At 34.0% G+C, this 17,715-nt stretch overlaps 1 protein-coding gene across 1 annotated transcript in view; it reads right to left on the bottom strand.

The window, feature by feature from the left end:
* Positions 1-776: 776 nt before the first annotated feature.
* The window catches only part of LOC138181685 (uncharacterized), a 37,392-nt gene continuing 20,453 nt past the window's right edge, over positions 777-17,715 (bottom strand). The window contains exons 2-3 of the mRNA XM_069116739.1: positions 4,172-4,382; positions 777-3,958 (exon numbers count right to left, since the gene is read on the bottom strand). Of these exons, the coding sequence (XP_068972840.1) occupies positions 1,762-3,958; positions 4,172-4,356 (2,382 nt within the window). The 5' untranslated portion in view covers positions 4,357-4,382 and the 3' untranslated portion in view covers positions 777-1,761. The remainder of the gene's footprint in view (positions 3,959-4,171; positions 4,383-17,715) is intronic.

The raw sequence follows: 17,715 nt of genomic DNA, 5'->3' as shown, positions 1-17,715 counted from the left end.
TATATGTATGTATACATATATACATACCTAGATAATACTATTGACATCTCATTGAAAAAGTAGTACGAATAATTAGTGGAACAAACATAATGTTATGTCTTACACATATTCATCTCTGTGTATTAAAGGAATCATATATGACTGACAAGTATGATTTTGTGTATACTGACTAATTCACGCTTTTTATCTTATAACTAGCTTATTATTATTTATAGGCTCGTTACAGGAATTAGGAATTAGTTGTTTGTTATACTGCAGAATGGTTCTTCAGTTTGTTTTTCACGTTGATTCTTCTAAATACTAATTGTGCATGATCTGTATTCATTTATAGATACTCCATCCTAATATTCCTGTCACCAGTTATTTTCTAATTTCGAAAGAAATGTTTATTGATATTGATTACATCTATAGAAAGACTGTATAATTTAATTTCCCTTTCTCAATAGAATAATACACTTCTTTTGTTTTCATTTATAATTGTCTTACAAAATAACTTATAATTATTTTACTAAACTTTCATGATTTATGTACAGAAATAATTTACAGTTATTTATAGTTAACACATAGGGAAATTACAGGCATATTTTACTATTGTAAAGATTTGGTAAGTAGATACAATGTTAAAAACATTTCTCTATTATTTGGCCATTTGCATAGATCTGAATTTAAATTATATTTTACATTTAATTTTACTTTTCATTGAAAGAAAATATTCTCTAAAAAAAAAAAAGTGAAAGATTTTTTATATTATATAAAGTTAGTTATATTAGATTTTTCTGAAGAGTTAAATACATCTAAGAAAATATTTGTTATTATAAGTAAAATAACATTTATTTTACGATCTTTTTTTTTTAGAAAAATATTTTCTGATGATCAAAGTATGAATGCAGTTTTTCTTTCTTTCTTGTAATAAATTGTAGACTTTAACCATTACCTGGTTCAAACTTCATTTACAACAAAGAGTATTGAATATATATTTTTATAATTTTTATAGTTTTAGATAATATATTTTTATAGTTTTGAGTCAAATGGTTGTAATGACTGCAGTTTAATATCTTGTTTAAAAATTGAAGTTATTTCTGCACAGTATATCAACAACCACTGTTCTATCATTAGCACCAATGTTCTATTAAATCAATCATTTTTCAATGTGAGTATGATTTCTTTCTATGAAGAGAGTTTCTTTCAAAGTATTAAAATTGGATATAGATAGACAGAACATTGTTTATTTAAAAAAAAAACTAAACAGATATCCGTCTTGAAATAAAATCTCTATACATCTCAATTTCCTTCAAGATCAATCCTTAATTACAGATTCTTACTTGAGAATTTGATCTCTATACTATTAAAATTTAATATAGTTATTGTTTTTAATGACATATATATTTTTAATATATATTTTTAAGTATTGAAGATATTCAACTGGTAATGTTTTTAAAGTTCTCTATCAAATTGTAGAAACTAGATAAAAACTCAAGCTTTTTCCAGAGATGAACAATCTGTAGTTAAAGATTTCTTTCTTTTCCAACCTATTATTATTATTAAAATATTAGTGGCTCTATTTCTCTAAATCACTCGACTATTTCTTCAAATCACTGAATATAACCAATTCTACTTGCTCGCTCAAAACCTATCAACATCTCATCTAAAACCAACCGAAACACCTGCACACAATTAACTGCGCATTAAGTACTCCACAAAAACCATCTCCAATATAAAAAGAAGCCTATGAACATGATTAAGTCAGGAACATCATGGTTCTCAACATTCCTCCGTCGAGGTGCTGGAGATCTGAGTACTGGCTCCACTAGAGAAGCTACTCCTGCATGTTTCCACAGCCAGCGCTGTGTCTGGTACTTGGACAAATTGAACCTTCTCCTTGGGCCATCGATTCTTCCCATACATGCAACTGAATATATTATATTTATGATCCATCTCAAAGTGACTGAGATTACTACTGTGTCTCCTCCTCAACACCTTTTTAGCCATTAAGCTTCTATTGTTCTTATAAGATAATTCTCTTCTGAAGCAGAAGAACCTTCTTAACTCGCGTTTCACTCTTTTTGATCTATAGCCGAACAACAGTGGGCTGATATACGCGGCCAAGATCAAGAGGCTGGAGGCCAACACGTCGTATTTATGGGGCAAATGTTGGTCAGTGGATCGAGGTAGATTCTTCATTACCAGTAATATCACGTACGGCGACCAGCAGATCAGACCCATCACGATCACCAGAGCACTTATTCGCGCCGCCCTCGTCTCCTCTCTGTGCCTAAATATAGAACCATTGCTTATCCTGTCCTTTAGAGAGTGTATGTAGCTCGAGGTGCTCCTCACGCTCGAAACACGATGCAGGTTGTCGTTCTTGCTTGGCGCTGGGGTTATTGTCACTATTGGTGTTAGCAAACACGAGGACGATTCCGTAACGCTGCTACCGTTAGTCTTTTCAGTCTTGTTACTATTTTCATATGTATGAGATAGAGAAGCGTCTTTATTCAAGGATGACGATAACCTACGGTTGGGCCTCGTTTCTGAAAAATTCACTGATAATTCCGAGTCTCCTTGACTCAATATTTGGTTCTTCAACTCGACTTCTACTTGTACCAAATGTTCTTCTTTTCGATCGTTGTTAATATCGTTCTGTTTGGTTTCATTATTTTCTTCTTTGACAATTTCAGAGACTTGCAGTGACTCTTGGTATAAATTCGAAGAATAGTTACAGAGAGGTGAGAATTTTTTATCGAAGCAGTCAAAGCGAGTTTCTTCCTCAGAATCACTGCTCTCGTCGATAAAACTTTTTGAGATCCAATTGTTCATCTGTTCGTGCTCTTTTAGATCTCTAGACGATTCTTTCGTCTCTTCGTATCCCGAAGTTTGCAAATCTTGCTTCTGCAAATCCTGACACTTACTCTCCCTAGCATCTTTCTCCATTACTGAATTACAATTGCTTAAATTATCATTAATATAGTTTTCTTCATTTGTAGATTGAGAGACTTCAACTATCTGTGGACCAACCGTAAAAACAATTCTAGAAGGCTTTTTATCCTCCGCTTCTTCAGGTGGAGAAGATGCATCCATATCTATAGAAGAAGCAAAGGATCGCCTTCTAGACAACTGACCAGTGGGTTGCATAGTCTCGCTGGTCTCGTCAATCGAAGACAAACTCGATATCTTAGGTAACTTTCTAATATCCTCTACAGTATCCGCCTGAAGACGTTGGATCCTCAAAGGGCCATTCTGCTCTTCGGTAAAGCTTGCTGAAGATAATATAGGCCTAGAGCCACTTCTTCTAGCTCTTTCTGAATTTCTATGTGCAGCTACGTAAATAGTGACATAGATCCAGCAGACGGCAATGAATGGGATGAAATAAGCAAATATGGTATAAACAATGGCATAAATAAAGCCATAAGTGATTGTATCGTCTATAAGCGTATCAAAGATCACAGTAGTATTCTCTATGAGATCCATGTCGTCATTGAGACTAATAGTTTCCACTATTTCAGGAATTGCACTGGTATTGAGCTCGTTGTTATTGGTTTTGTTCTCCAATACTGTGACAGTCGATTCTGTGGTGAAATTTAAGGAATTTTGTTCTTTGGAGATGCAGAAAAGCCAAAGACTTTGAGGATTTGAGTTGAAGAAAGCGAGAAAGCCGAAAACTATGGAGATCATCCAGGTGGAGAGGATTAGAATCCCGCATTTCAGTTTGTCCACACGAGCACGGTAACGTAGAGGATCCATCACGGCAAAGTATTGATCCACAGCGATTAACAGGACTGAGAAGACCGAAGATGTTGTTACTACCGCCATCGCGCCCTCTGACATTGAACAAATATTCAGTACAGGTGCAGAGTCGAGTATGGAGGAGTTGGAAGATGTTGAAACAGCGTCCATTATTAGTAGGGGGTTCATGATGGCGCAGACCAACAGGTTTGACACGGTTAGGTTCATGACAAACCTGCAAACAGAAACAATGTGTTCCTTGTCACGTAATAATATTGTAATACATCCAATTCTGTTTTTATATGGATCTTGACGTGATATGGTGTAATTAAGAAAGATGTATTTTTCTTTTTGCATGATTATCTGAAGTCTAACAATATAATATGGTATTACAATATAATATAGCATGGTTCTGTTACATTAGTAGGATAATAAAATGAAGAATAACCTGTTGGAAATGGTCCGTAGCGACGGACGTACGAGGAATGCCAGTAGAAGTATGACATTGAGTAAGAAACAGCCAAAAAGGGCGAAACTCCAGACCACTATCGCATGATTATTCCACCATCCCTCTAGATCTCCTAGATCTGAAATCGATCCTTCTCCGACGATGTCTGGCGAATCTCCAACCATTCATGTATAATAAATGTGACGCAATTCTGAAACGATAAGAAAGAAACGAAATTTATCGATGATTTTACAAACGAGTTTCGTAAAGTTTCGTTGTTCTATGTTATTAATAAACAGCGGATATTTATGCAAATTCGCATTGTTATGAGCATAATTAAGAAGATGGAACGTAGGTAATAAAAATTTTTGTTTCGGTCTTCGATTTTTGAAAATTATCCTGTAAATTGTTTATTATTATAAATGTAATAATATATATTTATTATTATACATATTTGAAACATAGGAATAATCTAGCACAAGGTACGGTCTACTCGTGTGTTGCATGGATATTTTCACAGAATGCGCATACGGGAAAATCCGTTAAGTCTAAATATACTCTGATGGTAACACTGTGCCGCAATATGTATGTATATTGAGAGATTACGCGCCATAATTTCAAGAAAAATTGCCCTATTTCGCCAGTTCATTCAATTCCAGTTCTTATTCATTGTTCCAGCCGTTCCTCTCGTTCAGCTATCAGCAGTCAAGATGCAGTTATTTTCGTTCGAAATACACTGTGATTTCGATCATTTAAAAATGTTTGATTAATCTACCAGACGTTTATGAGAGAAGTTAAACAGACTGTTACCCGCATAGATCAACAGGTTTAATAAAGAAACCCATCGTCCAAACTCGAGCTTGATTTCTGCTTTTGCAGTAAATGCAAACCTTGTTTATGTTTTGGAAACTCCACCGAATATCTACAGTGACTCACGCATGTATTCAAACACCTGCCATAGATTATTTGTTAGATAGATAGATATATATATATGTATATATATGTGTGTATATAGATATATATATGTGTGTGTGTGTAGAATTCGCTGTAGCGGTACCGACAGTTTTTTTGCGAATATCTCGGAAACCAAGGTCGAGCGTCGGTTACACGTATGAGAAAAAGTTGTCTAAAATGTTAATTTCTACAACGTATTCAAAAATTATCGAAATCGGTCAGGTGCACGAGATACCGATAATTATCATAAATATCTGTTAGGTCGATAGAACTCTTTATTTACTCGTGCGATAGTTTATAAATCTTTTTCGAAACACCACAAATTATCTACAACGCGCTAAAATATATTACGCGTAATCTTCATCTATGGCATTTATCATTCGGTGTTCAGATCTGGTGTTAAGTTTCTCTTAATCTCTGACACTCGGAAATTCGACACGTGGTGATTCATAGATATCCTGTTACGCGCTTGAAAATGAGAATTAATAGCAAAAAGCGCTGCGCTTTTTACGATTCCTTTGTCTGGAACTAAGGAGCGCGAACTTTCATTGTCTCTGTGGTTGATGGTTAGACACGTCATTATGAGAAAGAAATTTTATATAAATACAAGCAATTCGAACAAAGGCGCGATAAAAATAAAAGACAGAACGAATTAAATTACCAAGAAAAATTAATGTTTCCGTTAATTCTTCGTAACACTAATTATTTGATTAACTAGCTACAAACCTGACTGTATTTAATTTTTTTATTATTCAAAATATTCCATTTTCAATGAAAACCAATAATTATATCGTAAATCTACAAATACACCTATAAACAAAAAATACAACGTACACACACGTATACATAGTATATATAGAAGTTTCACAATTTTCGGAGAATGAATTAAGATGTTGGGGGTAAATTACGCGGTAATTCATTAGTAAATTATATTGAACGATAAGTTTAAGTAAAATGCTATATCATTTATGGAGTTTTTTCTAGGATACATGATATGTAATTACCATATGATGTAAATCTTGCATTATTTATCGTCATAGCAATTAGACGATCATTCGATAAAGTTAAAAAGCAGTAATTAAAGATACCAGAAATGTAGATGTCCATGTGAAAGGTTAGAATTAATAATAACAATAATAACCGTTACTCTAAGTTAAATATAATTAATAAAAAGTAACTTGAACGAAGTTAGATTATTAAAATTTAACATGTCTAACTTTATTTTATATCTTTTCCGCGATAGAGATTAATAAGAAAATTCAACGAAATTAAAAATTACGATATCGAGTAATACAATGCTGAGGTGTTACGGTGTCCAATGATACCGCTTTTAAAATAGAATATATCGAGTTCTTTTATTTATCGTGGAACCGTACGTCCCAATATACGTCTCAAATGACGTCTCAACGACGTCAGACAAATTATACTAAAAAGTTACTTTGAAATCTATCTTTCACGCACCGGTTAACCTCGAAAAAGTTAAACTGAGGCGAGATCGAGATATGAAGGAAAAAAGTCGAAAACTGCAACGGACCAGGGATCGTATTTATTTCGAGAAAAAAACATGGATGTTCACCTATCGACAGCAAGTTGTGAGAATGAATCGCTGCTCGTGACGCAGATACGGGGTGACTTTAGTATTTTGTTCGCAAAATGCATTAACGTATCGGCAAACAGCTTGCTCGAAACGCAACAGACAAAAGAAAGGTTAGAACGTGTTAAGTTTTGGCAGTAAAAATAAATATACGCGGTTGAAGCAGCGTCTATATCGCTTGACGTCATAGGCAAGGTTTTTTAATACATTTTAAAATATGTAATTGGCTTGCTAGTTTTCTCGTTGCTATTACGCGCTTATTGCAATTCCCTCTCGTTAACTGCGAGATTTACAGAGAAGCGAGTCTTAATAGAGAAACAGTTACGTGTGTAAGTCCGACTAAATACATTTCGAAAAATTTGGCTTCCGTAATATAAGATAACAGACTTTGAAATTTTTATGTTAATTGTAAAATAAATTAAGTTGAATTTGGTATAAGGATATTCTTTTAAAATACATTGGATGAATACGTATAGAATTATAAAAAAATGTATAGAATTTTATAGAAATGTTGATGAAGATAAAATTCAAACGAAAAGTTCGTTGCTACAATCGAGAATCGGAGATCGTCTTGCAAAAATCTTCGATAAATTTAACAAAACAATAAAATTAAAAAACCTCTGTAACAATTTCCTTGTTCTAAAGACACCTTTCTTTGAATAAGAAATCCTAGAAATTAACCAGTTTTTACATTTCTACGCTCAAGGATTGAAAAATCGCATTGCATTGCATTGCAAAAATACGAGGCCACTGCGAAACAATCTTTTTGCTTCTGCAACTTGTACGGGTTACTTGGTTGAAATAAAACTACTTTAAAACACACTTTTTAAATTGTCGTTAAAAATACATATAGATTGTCCATATCCTGAGAAATCATAATTTCCCGTATTTATCAGCTTTCAACCACGATCACAAGACAGTAATTAAATATAAAAAATATGCAAGAACGAAATTTAATTATGGTTTGAAGCGGAAACCACGATTTCTCTAGAGAAATAGGCTATGGAAACTTTTTCCATTTTTTTTTTTTTTAAGAAGTAAACTCGCGATATCCTTCTCTCCCTTGTAACGGTAATTTTGTTGTAAAAATAATTTTGAAAGCTGCAGGGCCAAAAATATTCGTACCTACTACTGATGGTGTTTCATATTTTTACATCGTTTTGCGTAATTTATGAGAGATTTCTTTCGATTTTTCAAATTCATCTACGTAATAAATAAATATTTTCAATTTTCAAGAATTTGATTTTCGCGCAATTACAATTATCAATTATTAAAAGAAGATTAAAAACACCATGGTATTAGTAATACCAAATTAGACACGCTTCTTACAAAAATTTAAAATTCAGTTAACAACCTCGTTCGGTTATTTAAAAAAAAAAAAAAAAAAAAATGGTCTATTAAAAAAAAGGGGTGAACCGAAAGTTGCTCAATTTGTCAGGGAAAATATGCTGGAACGCGTAACGGAAGATTATTTTTCGCTGCTTCCGACGCCACGTTCCAAACATCATAACTCAACGATGAGTAGTTATGGGTTATTTGCATGTTGCGAGATACCTAAGATCAAAGATCTCGAAAAATGAATAGCTTCCACTAACGATATTTTGTTCTTTCTTTACAGCCTACCACCGGTGATTTGTTCATTTTCCTACACCTTTCCATCATCTTGTGACGTACGTATGTATTACGGACGCAGTCCGCAGGGTATCTACGTATACAGAGTCGGCGTTACATACCGTTGCCTGGCAAAGTCCAAAGAAATGCTGGAATAGCGACATGCCAACATGCTACAATATCAAACAGTAGGGGTACAGCGAGCGGCGTCTTTGATCGTACTCGATGCCTTGTCCCTTTAAATTGGTCGTACGAACAAACGGGATGTTTGAATTGGTTAAATTCGATATCTTCGATTCACCTAACCCCTAATAATTAGCGATGTGTTTGCGTTATTCTCTGTAATGGCCGGACGCTTACGATTACGTACAGTTTCCTTACCCTTAGTACCGAATCCCCGCATAGTCTTACGAATGATTCGATCAAGGTCTTATTACCGTAAATTGATGCAGTTCGTGGGTGCGTTCCTCTTGAACGAGCGTTTTCAAAGCATCGAAAAAGCGGGGAAGCGCGACAGACCGCGTTTCGTCGTCAGCGGGATTTTCAATTCGCATCGTCGTTACGTACGAAACTACAACGATACTAGTTATTTAAACAGGAAAGCGTGAAGCTAGGTGACCTTCTACAAGTACATTCCATCGTTTTATATGGCTTCGATACGTAAATAGATATTACCTTCTAGCCGACCCTCGTATATAATTATGAGAAGTATATGGTCTTATCCAATAATAAGTTTGATCGGAGATTAGTTTTATTAATAGACAGAATAATGAATATATTTTAATTGCATGACTGTCGCGAAACGTATTTTAGTTTCTGTTCGATGTTTGTCACTGTAAAATGTTTCTTCCGTTATTGCGTATTTTCTTAAGAAGCGTTTCGTTTCTATCCTTATTTTTCAAATTATGTCATCGCGAGGCCGATAGCAATTTCCTCGTCGTGTTAGACAGGATGCTACGGTATATGCTGAACTTGCTTCTATCGCTATATAGCGTTAGCGAGATTGACCAGAGGAAATTATCGTCGCACGAAGCAATTTCGTATCGCACACGCGATTCACGTGCAGCGTTCTTTGGCTCGCGTGACAGACCGTTGAAAACGGTCGTCAACGACGTTCAACGTTTAGTGTGACATCTGCTTCGAATCCGCGTTGGTCGTTGTTGCGCATGCGCATCGATCTACGCTACGAATTTCAAACGCTTCTTAAAGCTTCGTTCAAAATGGTCGAGTTATCTGAATTTAAGCGATTTAAGGCCCGATGCGAACGAGTGACTTTTCTCTGGGCGATATCGCTGCGATTATAATATGTCTGTCCTCGGTGTTTTTAAACTAGGAAAACAAACGAACACATATAGCTGTAGCGATATTGCGCAGGCAAAAATCGCTCGCCTGTATCGGGTACTAAATTTCAATAATTTGAAACATCTTCACCACCGTGGAATTGTCATTCACTTTACTCGGACATTACGTAAAATTGTATTAACGAAAATGATAGTTTTTCGAGATTCTACTCTCGTTAATTAAATCACTAGATTTGTGTAATAATTAGGCTGTGGATATTTTTGCAAATTTATATTTTGATCGACACGACCAAAGAGATGGAACCAATATAGAAATGTGGATCATCCACTAAATAAAATAACGCGAGTGTTATATTTCGAATATTTTATATACAGGGTGGTTGGTAACTGGTGGTACAAGAGGAAAGGGGGTGATTCTACGCGAAAAAAGAAGTCGAAAATATAGAATAAAATATTTTTTTTTTTTAATTTTTTTAAAAATCTACAATGAGATCCGTTATAACGAGACGTGATAAAGTGCACGCGTACCGAGCGAAAATTCAAAGTCGATTTTCTCGAAAACAAAGCCTCAAAGGAAAAATGTTTATTCTATATTTTCGACTTCTTTTTTCGCGTAGAATCACCCCCTTTCCGCTTGTACCACCAGTTACCAACCACCCTGTATATTCTTCCTTATTTGTTATATATTTTCAAATTTTCTACGAATGCAAAATTTGTCATCTTACTTGGTTTAAAATATGCTTTTGAGCTTTCAGATGAAACCAAGGTTTCTTCGATTGTTCCCTGACTCGAAAGAAGCAGTAGTTGCTACGTTACGTTACGTTATTTTCAACTTTCCACTTATCGATATCGTACCGACCTAAACCAGCTTAGTTAATCGGCCAAGTTTCAAGCAACTTAGTAAACCGAGTCGACCGACTGATTACTTAATTTTTCGGTAACAAACCGTGTGAAATAACGATATAACGACAGTGTAAAACGTACGTACTGAATATGTTAACGACTGATCATCTTTATAATATTCACGTAGAAACCTCCCTTGTCGATCGTGCCACGATTACCGATACACCCTGCATTTTCTTATTCACTCGCATACACTATCTCTTTCCTTTTTACCTTCTATTGGTTAGCCTTTCAAAATTAGGTTACTCAAATTTAAATGGCTCGAACTCGAGTATCTTGACTAATGTGAACGAAGCTTAACCTCGACTCTCTGCTGCAGCTTTTCAGCTATATTTAGAGGTACGGTTGTAGCTTTTGCTCGGCAGTGGTAATAAAAGCGATCGTGACGGGTGATTTACCGGCGCTAATCTTACAGCTTATGCGCACGCGTCCCAAACGAACAAGCACTCGCAAATTTGATGGAACCGTGGCATCTCTTCTTTCGTTATAAAACGAATTCTCAAATGAATTTTACCGATGCGAAGTCACGTATTTCGTGCGGCCGTGAATAACGAGTTTCGAAATATTTATAGTCTGCAGATATGTAGCCTGGTTTTATGATATCTAAGGTATGAAGAAGTTGCCCGTGAAGCTTTTCCAATTCACGAGTCTAATTATATTAGATACGGGCATCGTGCGTGGTTATTAGCGATCAACGAGTAGATAACGGACGTTCGTTTAAGGCAATTCAAAAGTATCTGACTAACGATCGTTTGACAATTACAAATATCCCAAGTTGGTGGATCAGATTTAAAGATTAATTATTTGTCGCTTGCGGTGAAAATTTGCAGCGATTAAATCTTCGTCGAAAAATTCATCGTTGTCTCTTAACGTGTATAGAGCCGCAGAATTTGTTCCTTACATTTGTAGGAAATTCCGTGAATACAAAACTGCATAGAATACGCACAATACTCGTGGTATTTGGTTTTATTTTATTATACAGGGTGGTTGGTAACTGATGGTACAAGCGAAAAGGGGGTGATTCTACGCGAAAAAAGAAGTCGAAAATATAGAATAAAAATTTTTCGTTCGAGGCTTTGTTTTCGAGAAAATCGACTTTGAATTTTCGCTCGGTACGCGTGCACTTATCACGTCTCGTTATAACGGATCTCACTGTAGATTTTTAAAAAAATTTTTATTCTATATTTTCGACTTCTTTTTTCGCGTAGAATCACCCCCTTTCCCCTTGTACCACCAGTTACCAATGACCCTGTATATTTCTTTCGGTTACTTCATTCGAGTAATAACTATCAAAATTGGACGATACTGGCAAATGCTTATTTAGAAATTAATAGTCAGATAGAACTCTTTTTATTCGATCAATCATACGTGTTGGACTCTACAAGGTCTCAAGTATGACAAATAAATGAAAAAAAAAAGTATGTAGAATGCGATAAGAAGATAATTAAGCGTAGAATAGAAAGATAATTAAAAGATTAATTTAAATTCATTACAGTCTATAATATAGCTCGATGCAGATGGAGTTTGCGGGTATGCAGAGATTTAAAGACACGTGTGCTCTTAAGCGTGACTTGCAGATAGTCTCGAGACTACTTTATGGCTACACGTGTGAACTAAGGACCAATAAAAATAAACAAGAAACTATGTTTCTTCTTAGACTTTGTTGAAAGAATCGTTCAGTCATAAATGTTTATATTTATCGCAGTAAAATTTGGAATTTAGTGTCAAATTGATATATGATCGTGAGTGTATAGATAAGGAAATATCTACTCGTAAATTCAACTATTAACTGTATTACGAAAGGTTCTATATTCTACAGAGAGACGAGATAGGATATATAAATTGAAAGATAGAAATAATAACAACTGAGAATTAAGAGATAATTAAAAAAAAAAAAAAAAAAAAAAAAACAGCCAAGACCAAAGTCAGTATATCGTAATTTTTACGTGCATTTCCACATGGCTTTTAAATTTGACCAAAATAATCACGATAGTCGGGTCTCGTCGAAGTGCTGATGAAATTTTTAAATGTTTCGTATAATGCACAGAATATATGGGCATAAAAAGTTTCTGTGTCGGTATTGCGTGAATTTTATCATCATAAATCATATCTCTTTCCTGACTAGAAGTAAAAAAAAGACGAGTTAATAGTCTTGACGATTTTTGCATGATTTGAATTCTTTCTTTTAATTGAGATTATGAAAGTTACTGATAGATGAATACCTGTTGCTTCTGTTTAACAACTGCAAATATTAACTTGTGTATTTTGAAATACACAAGGGGCTGGACACAATGGACACAAACAGTCTTAAATTTTCCCCGAGACAAAAAGATGAAAATCATAATATTCAATCGGACATTCGTTGAAAATCCAAATCGAACAGACTAATTTTTCATTGTTTATTTCTTGCAAATTTATTCTCTTCCTCCTCCTTTCTCCCCTACCAAACAGCATAGAACCGATTAAATTCTATTTTACGTAAAAAAACAGTTTTTCTTCTCGTAGAGTTCTATGGAAGTAATATACTTATACAGGTTGGTTTGTAACTGGTGGTACAAGCGGAAAGGGAGTGATTCTACGCGAAAAAAGAAATCGAAAATATAGAATAAAAACTTTTCGTTTGAGGCTTTGTTTTCGAGAAAATCGACTTTGAATTTTCGCTCGGCACGCGTGCGGTACGTTATAACGGATCTCACTGTAGATCGTTGTCTCGATGGAAAAATTAAAAAAAAAAAATTTTATTCTATATTTTCGACTTCTTTTTTCGCGTAGAATCACCTCCTTTCCGCTTGTACCACCAGTTACCAACCACCCTGTATAACTTTTATATTGCAAATATTTGTAATTGATTAAACCTTATCTTTCATAAGAAAACCATTTTTCATTTTGTAAAGTTCTGTAGAACCAATGTATTTATAAAAGTTGTACAAGTTCGATAAATATATACTTTTTTATTATTTTCTACTATTTTATTTAATAGTTATTCATTTAATCATTTTGTTCAATTATTATTATACAATTAAATAAATCCAACTAACTAAAAGTAAAAAGCTAAGGGAGATACTATTAGAAAATGCAATGGAACGTTAGAATTAATACAGAATAGGTGAATATACGTATACAGGGTGGTTGGTAACTGGTGGTACAAGCGGAAAGGGGGTGATTCTACGCGAAAAAAGAAGTCAAAAATATAGAATACAAATTTTTCGTTCGAGGCTTTGTTTTCGAGAAAATCGACTTTGAATTTTCGCTTGGTACGCGTGCGGTACGTTATAACGGATCTCACTGTCGTTGTCTCGATGGAAAAATTAAAAAAAAAAAGAAAAAATTAAAAAAAAAAATGTTTATTCTATATTTTCGACTTCTTTTTTCGAGTAGCATCACCCCCTTTCCGCTTGTACCACCAGTTACCAACCACCCTGTATATGTTCCCAGTTCGATACATCTATTATGTCTGAGTAGATACTTATATGAATGTTGGAAACCACGTTATATATTTTTAAAACTTACATAATCTCTATCGTTACAACTTTTGCATTTCTTGTTCTATCAAAGACTAAAGTCTAGATTATTAAACAAGATTTGCTGGCTTCCATTTCATTATATAACGTCTCATATCTCTTTTTTCTACTTGTTTACCTTATCTTACATTGAAACTACTCGAGCGTATGACAAAATATTCTTTACTATGTCATCCTTTGTAAGACACTAATACTAAAATTCATTAACGTTAAGCGTTTAGATAGCTGATTGTATCATAGTTTGAGCTATAAGAATTGCAAGTTGAGAAACGAAAAGAATATTTTAGTCTTGTTATTTACAAAATTGAAACAAAATTTTACGACATACGTAAGTTGATATGTAGTAATAGTTCGGTTTGTTACTGTATATACATGGAAGTTATAAACCGGAAGTCATCCTAACCTATCGGACAAATATCGCGTGTAGTACACAAATAAAAAATAAGTAAATAAGTAGATAAATATATAAGTAAATAAATACGATAGGAATCTTGAATACTGTGAATACATTTAAAAAGCAGGCTCAGACAGAAAAAGAATGGTATTCTTCTTCTTTAAAAAAAAGCATCTATGTGTCACTAAATAAAGAAAAATGGCGGTTTAATTGATAGACTAAGCTCCGGTCTACGCTTTAGTCGCTAAAGGGCCTCAAGGTGAACTTTATATTATTAAAACGGGATACTGTAGTATATTTCTTTTTATTACTTTTTTTATATTACTTTTATTATATATTACTTTCTTTTTTAAGTATCCTGCAGTGATCTAGGTCACAAAAGTAAGAAAGGTCGGGAACACATAATGAAATGAGGTTAGAAAAATATCACGTTGCCTCTAACCGTTTTCTGTAACAGATTTTCTCAGTTTTGACCTTCGACTGTGATACTATAACATCAAGTTTTATGCTCTGACAGTTCCAAAAGTATCTTTCATTGGATACACTACTGGTTTTTAATCGTTTTTGGTTACAGTTAACTTCGGTTCCCACGAAAAACATAGGAGTGCGAAATGGCAATTGCACAATGATACGCTACGAGATTATCTTGTTTTGGTATATGTTTGCGACAGGAAATGATCTTGTAGCAGAGGTCGTTAAGCGCGGCCTAACGTCAATTGAAACACTAGAATGGGGCATAATATTTTGCTCGAAAGAATGATATTAACGCTAGAATCAATGTTTCTTAATATTGGCATACATTTCGCTTTTAATATTTGTGACTATATCTAATATTCAATAATTATCTGTGATAGTCAACTAAGTAATATTTAATAACATATGCATACTTCGTATTTACGATGTTTATATGTTTTTTACTTGTTTCTGTATATTATTCCTTATGCCTTATATTTATTCTGATAATTTTCCCGTTCACAAAATTAGTATTAACATTGGGAGCTATTTTTCTTAACGTCTTTTTTTCAAATTCGTAAGGAGAGGACAGAGGAGGTCGAAAGTTTTACGTTCGATAAAAGCGGAAGTACTAGGAACCACGTAATCAACTTAGGCTAAAAAAAGCTAGGTTAGCGGTAAGGCAGGTACGAGATTTGAGGAAGAAAGTATTCGGGAATAATTCTAAGATAAAGATGTGGTTGTATGAATTATAGAATTGACCCATGAGGGTGGAAGGAACGAGAAGTGCTGCAAATAGTAAAAGCAAGATATATAAATCTCTTGATACACAGGGATTTGACAGATGGACATCTAATTACATAAGGCGATCTGTTCAGTGAATGAACGTCTCCCAGTGAATGAACGTTACTCTAATCGTACGAAAAATTAACACCTATCGTGCTCTCTTCTCTTTGAAATTTACACAGTGCACAGTGTCCAGAGAAAACCCACAGATGTTTCGCAAAAGCATCCTCCATTTACAATCTGTACCGCACTGCGTTCCATTTGTTTAACTGTAGTCCTCGTGGCGTCCCACGATTCGAAGGTAAAGTCTGGTCTACGCTGGATTCGACAGGACAGCCCGCTTGGCGACAGTCGCGTTTTTATAAAGATAGATAACAACGATCCGTGTGTTTCGTCTCCAACACATCCTCGACTCATCAACACACAGGTATACCCGAGTACTTGGCACAGTCCTAATGGACAAACCACATTGTCTATAGGCAGTTTTGTGGACTATCGGCGAACGATGTATATAGACGATATATCAGTGTACATCAGATATGTAAGTGTTGTCGCTTTACGCCTACAATTTATATTTTGAGGTGATTTTAGTGGTCCTACGATAAATTTGTTCTTATAATTACGCCGTTTAGATCGAAAGATACTGTATAAATAACGGATTTTCAAGAATTTGCCGATTTTGTTAGGTTAGATTTCCATGCATCGAATGGGGTTAGGTTGAGATTAGGTTACACAACGATGTAAGAGAAGGATCGTTGAATAAAATTTAATTTTGGAAAATGGGTCGAGACGCGACAAAAAGATTGAGAACGTCGCTTTTTTAGAAACTGTCGTCCTGCTTGAAAAACTTAAAAATTAGCACAACTTGTGCGAACTTCGAGATTATGTTAGGTTAGCGAGCAAGTATCGTGAAAATTATTTATCGTGGATGAGATTGTAAAAAACATTTATATCGTTTAAAAAACAGGCGTCGTATGGAAGAAGCAGAAGATTATTTTCCATCGAGAGGAGTGATTTATGACGATAATATTTGGTGTGTACCTTCTGTGTTTAAGCTTATGCGTTATTTAGTGAAATAAAAGCATGTTTTACTAACAATGTTCGAAAATATTCGATCGAATATTCTTAGTGTGCTGTTTTAAACGAAAGTATAAAAATAGCAAAAATATCGGTGTACAGTAACAAGTTTTACATATTATCCTGTTTTACATATAAAACGATACTTGTAGCATATTCTTCCTACTTTGATAGATACATAAATACAGATACATAAATATAAATGTACATTATACAAATTCTCCATTTATTTTAAAGCTTAAAAATCGTCAAAAAATATTATCCTGTAGTGTAATTTGCAAATAATCCATAACAGGATTTACTATGTAATATCATATTCGGTACATGTAAATATGGATATATCGATAATTATTAAATATAAAATAAATACAAATATTTAAAATCAATGATTTGAGAATTTTATTATAAGATTGCATTGTATAAATAATTAAATAAAAATATACGAATGAGATTTATCTGCAGCAGACAGTGATATATCTAAATCTAGAGAATTTCGGGGGAAAAAGTTTAAGATAATAAAAATCAGGTACTTTAGATATTTCTTTATTTCTTTCTATCATTCATTTATTGTAATCGTTCATATGGCGTGATAAATTCGTATAATATGATAAGTGTGTTGTGCGAATAGTTCTTTTTTTTTTTCTTAAGAAAATGTTCTTATCTTGAGCTAGAGTCAACTCTCTTATCATACCTAACCCATCATTCATGCAGAATCATAATTACACAATTTCAATGATATACCATCGTCATCAGAACTGTCTAAATATTTTCTCTCGGTTAGAACATAAATTATTATCAACGTGCAATGATTAATGGTGAACATAAATTACCATCTTCCAAACGATCCATATTTGAAGTAATCTATTTAATCATTTCACTTGAAAACTGTAAAAAAAAAGTCATCGCAATCATTCTCATTTTTCATTCTTTTTTGAGAATAATTAAAAAAT

The sequence above is a fragment of the Bombus flavifrons genome, chromosome 7 (genome assembly GCF_040668555.2).
Source record: "Bombus flavifrons isolate JBK064 chromosome 7, iyBomFlav1_principal, whole genome shotgun sequence".
NCBI classification, from domain to species: domain Eukaryota; kingdom Metazoa; phylum Arthropoda; class Insecta; order Hymenoptera; family Apidae; genus Bombus; species Bombus flavifrons.
This window is presented reverse-complemented; position numbering and strand designations above follow the sequence as displayed.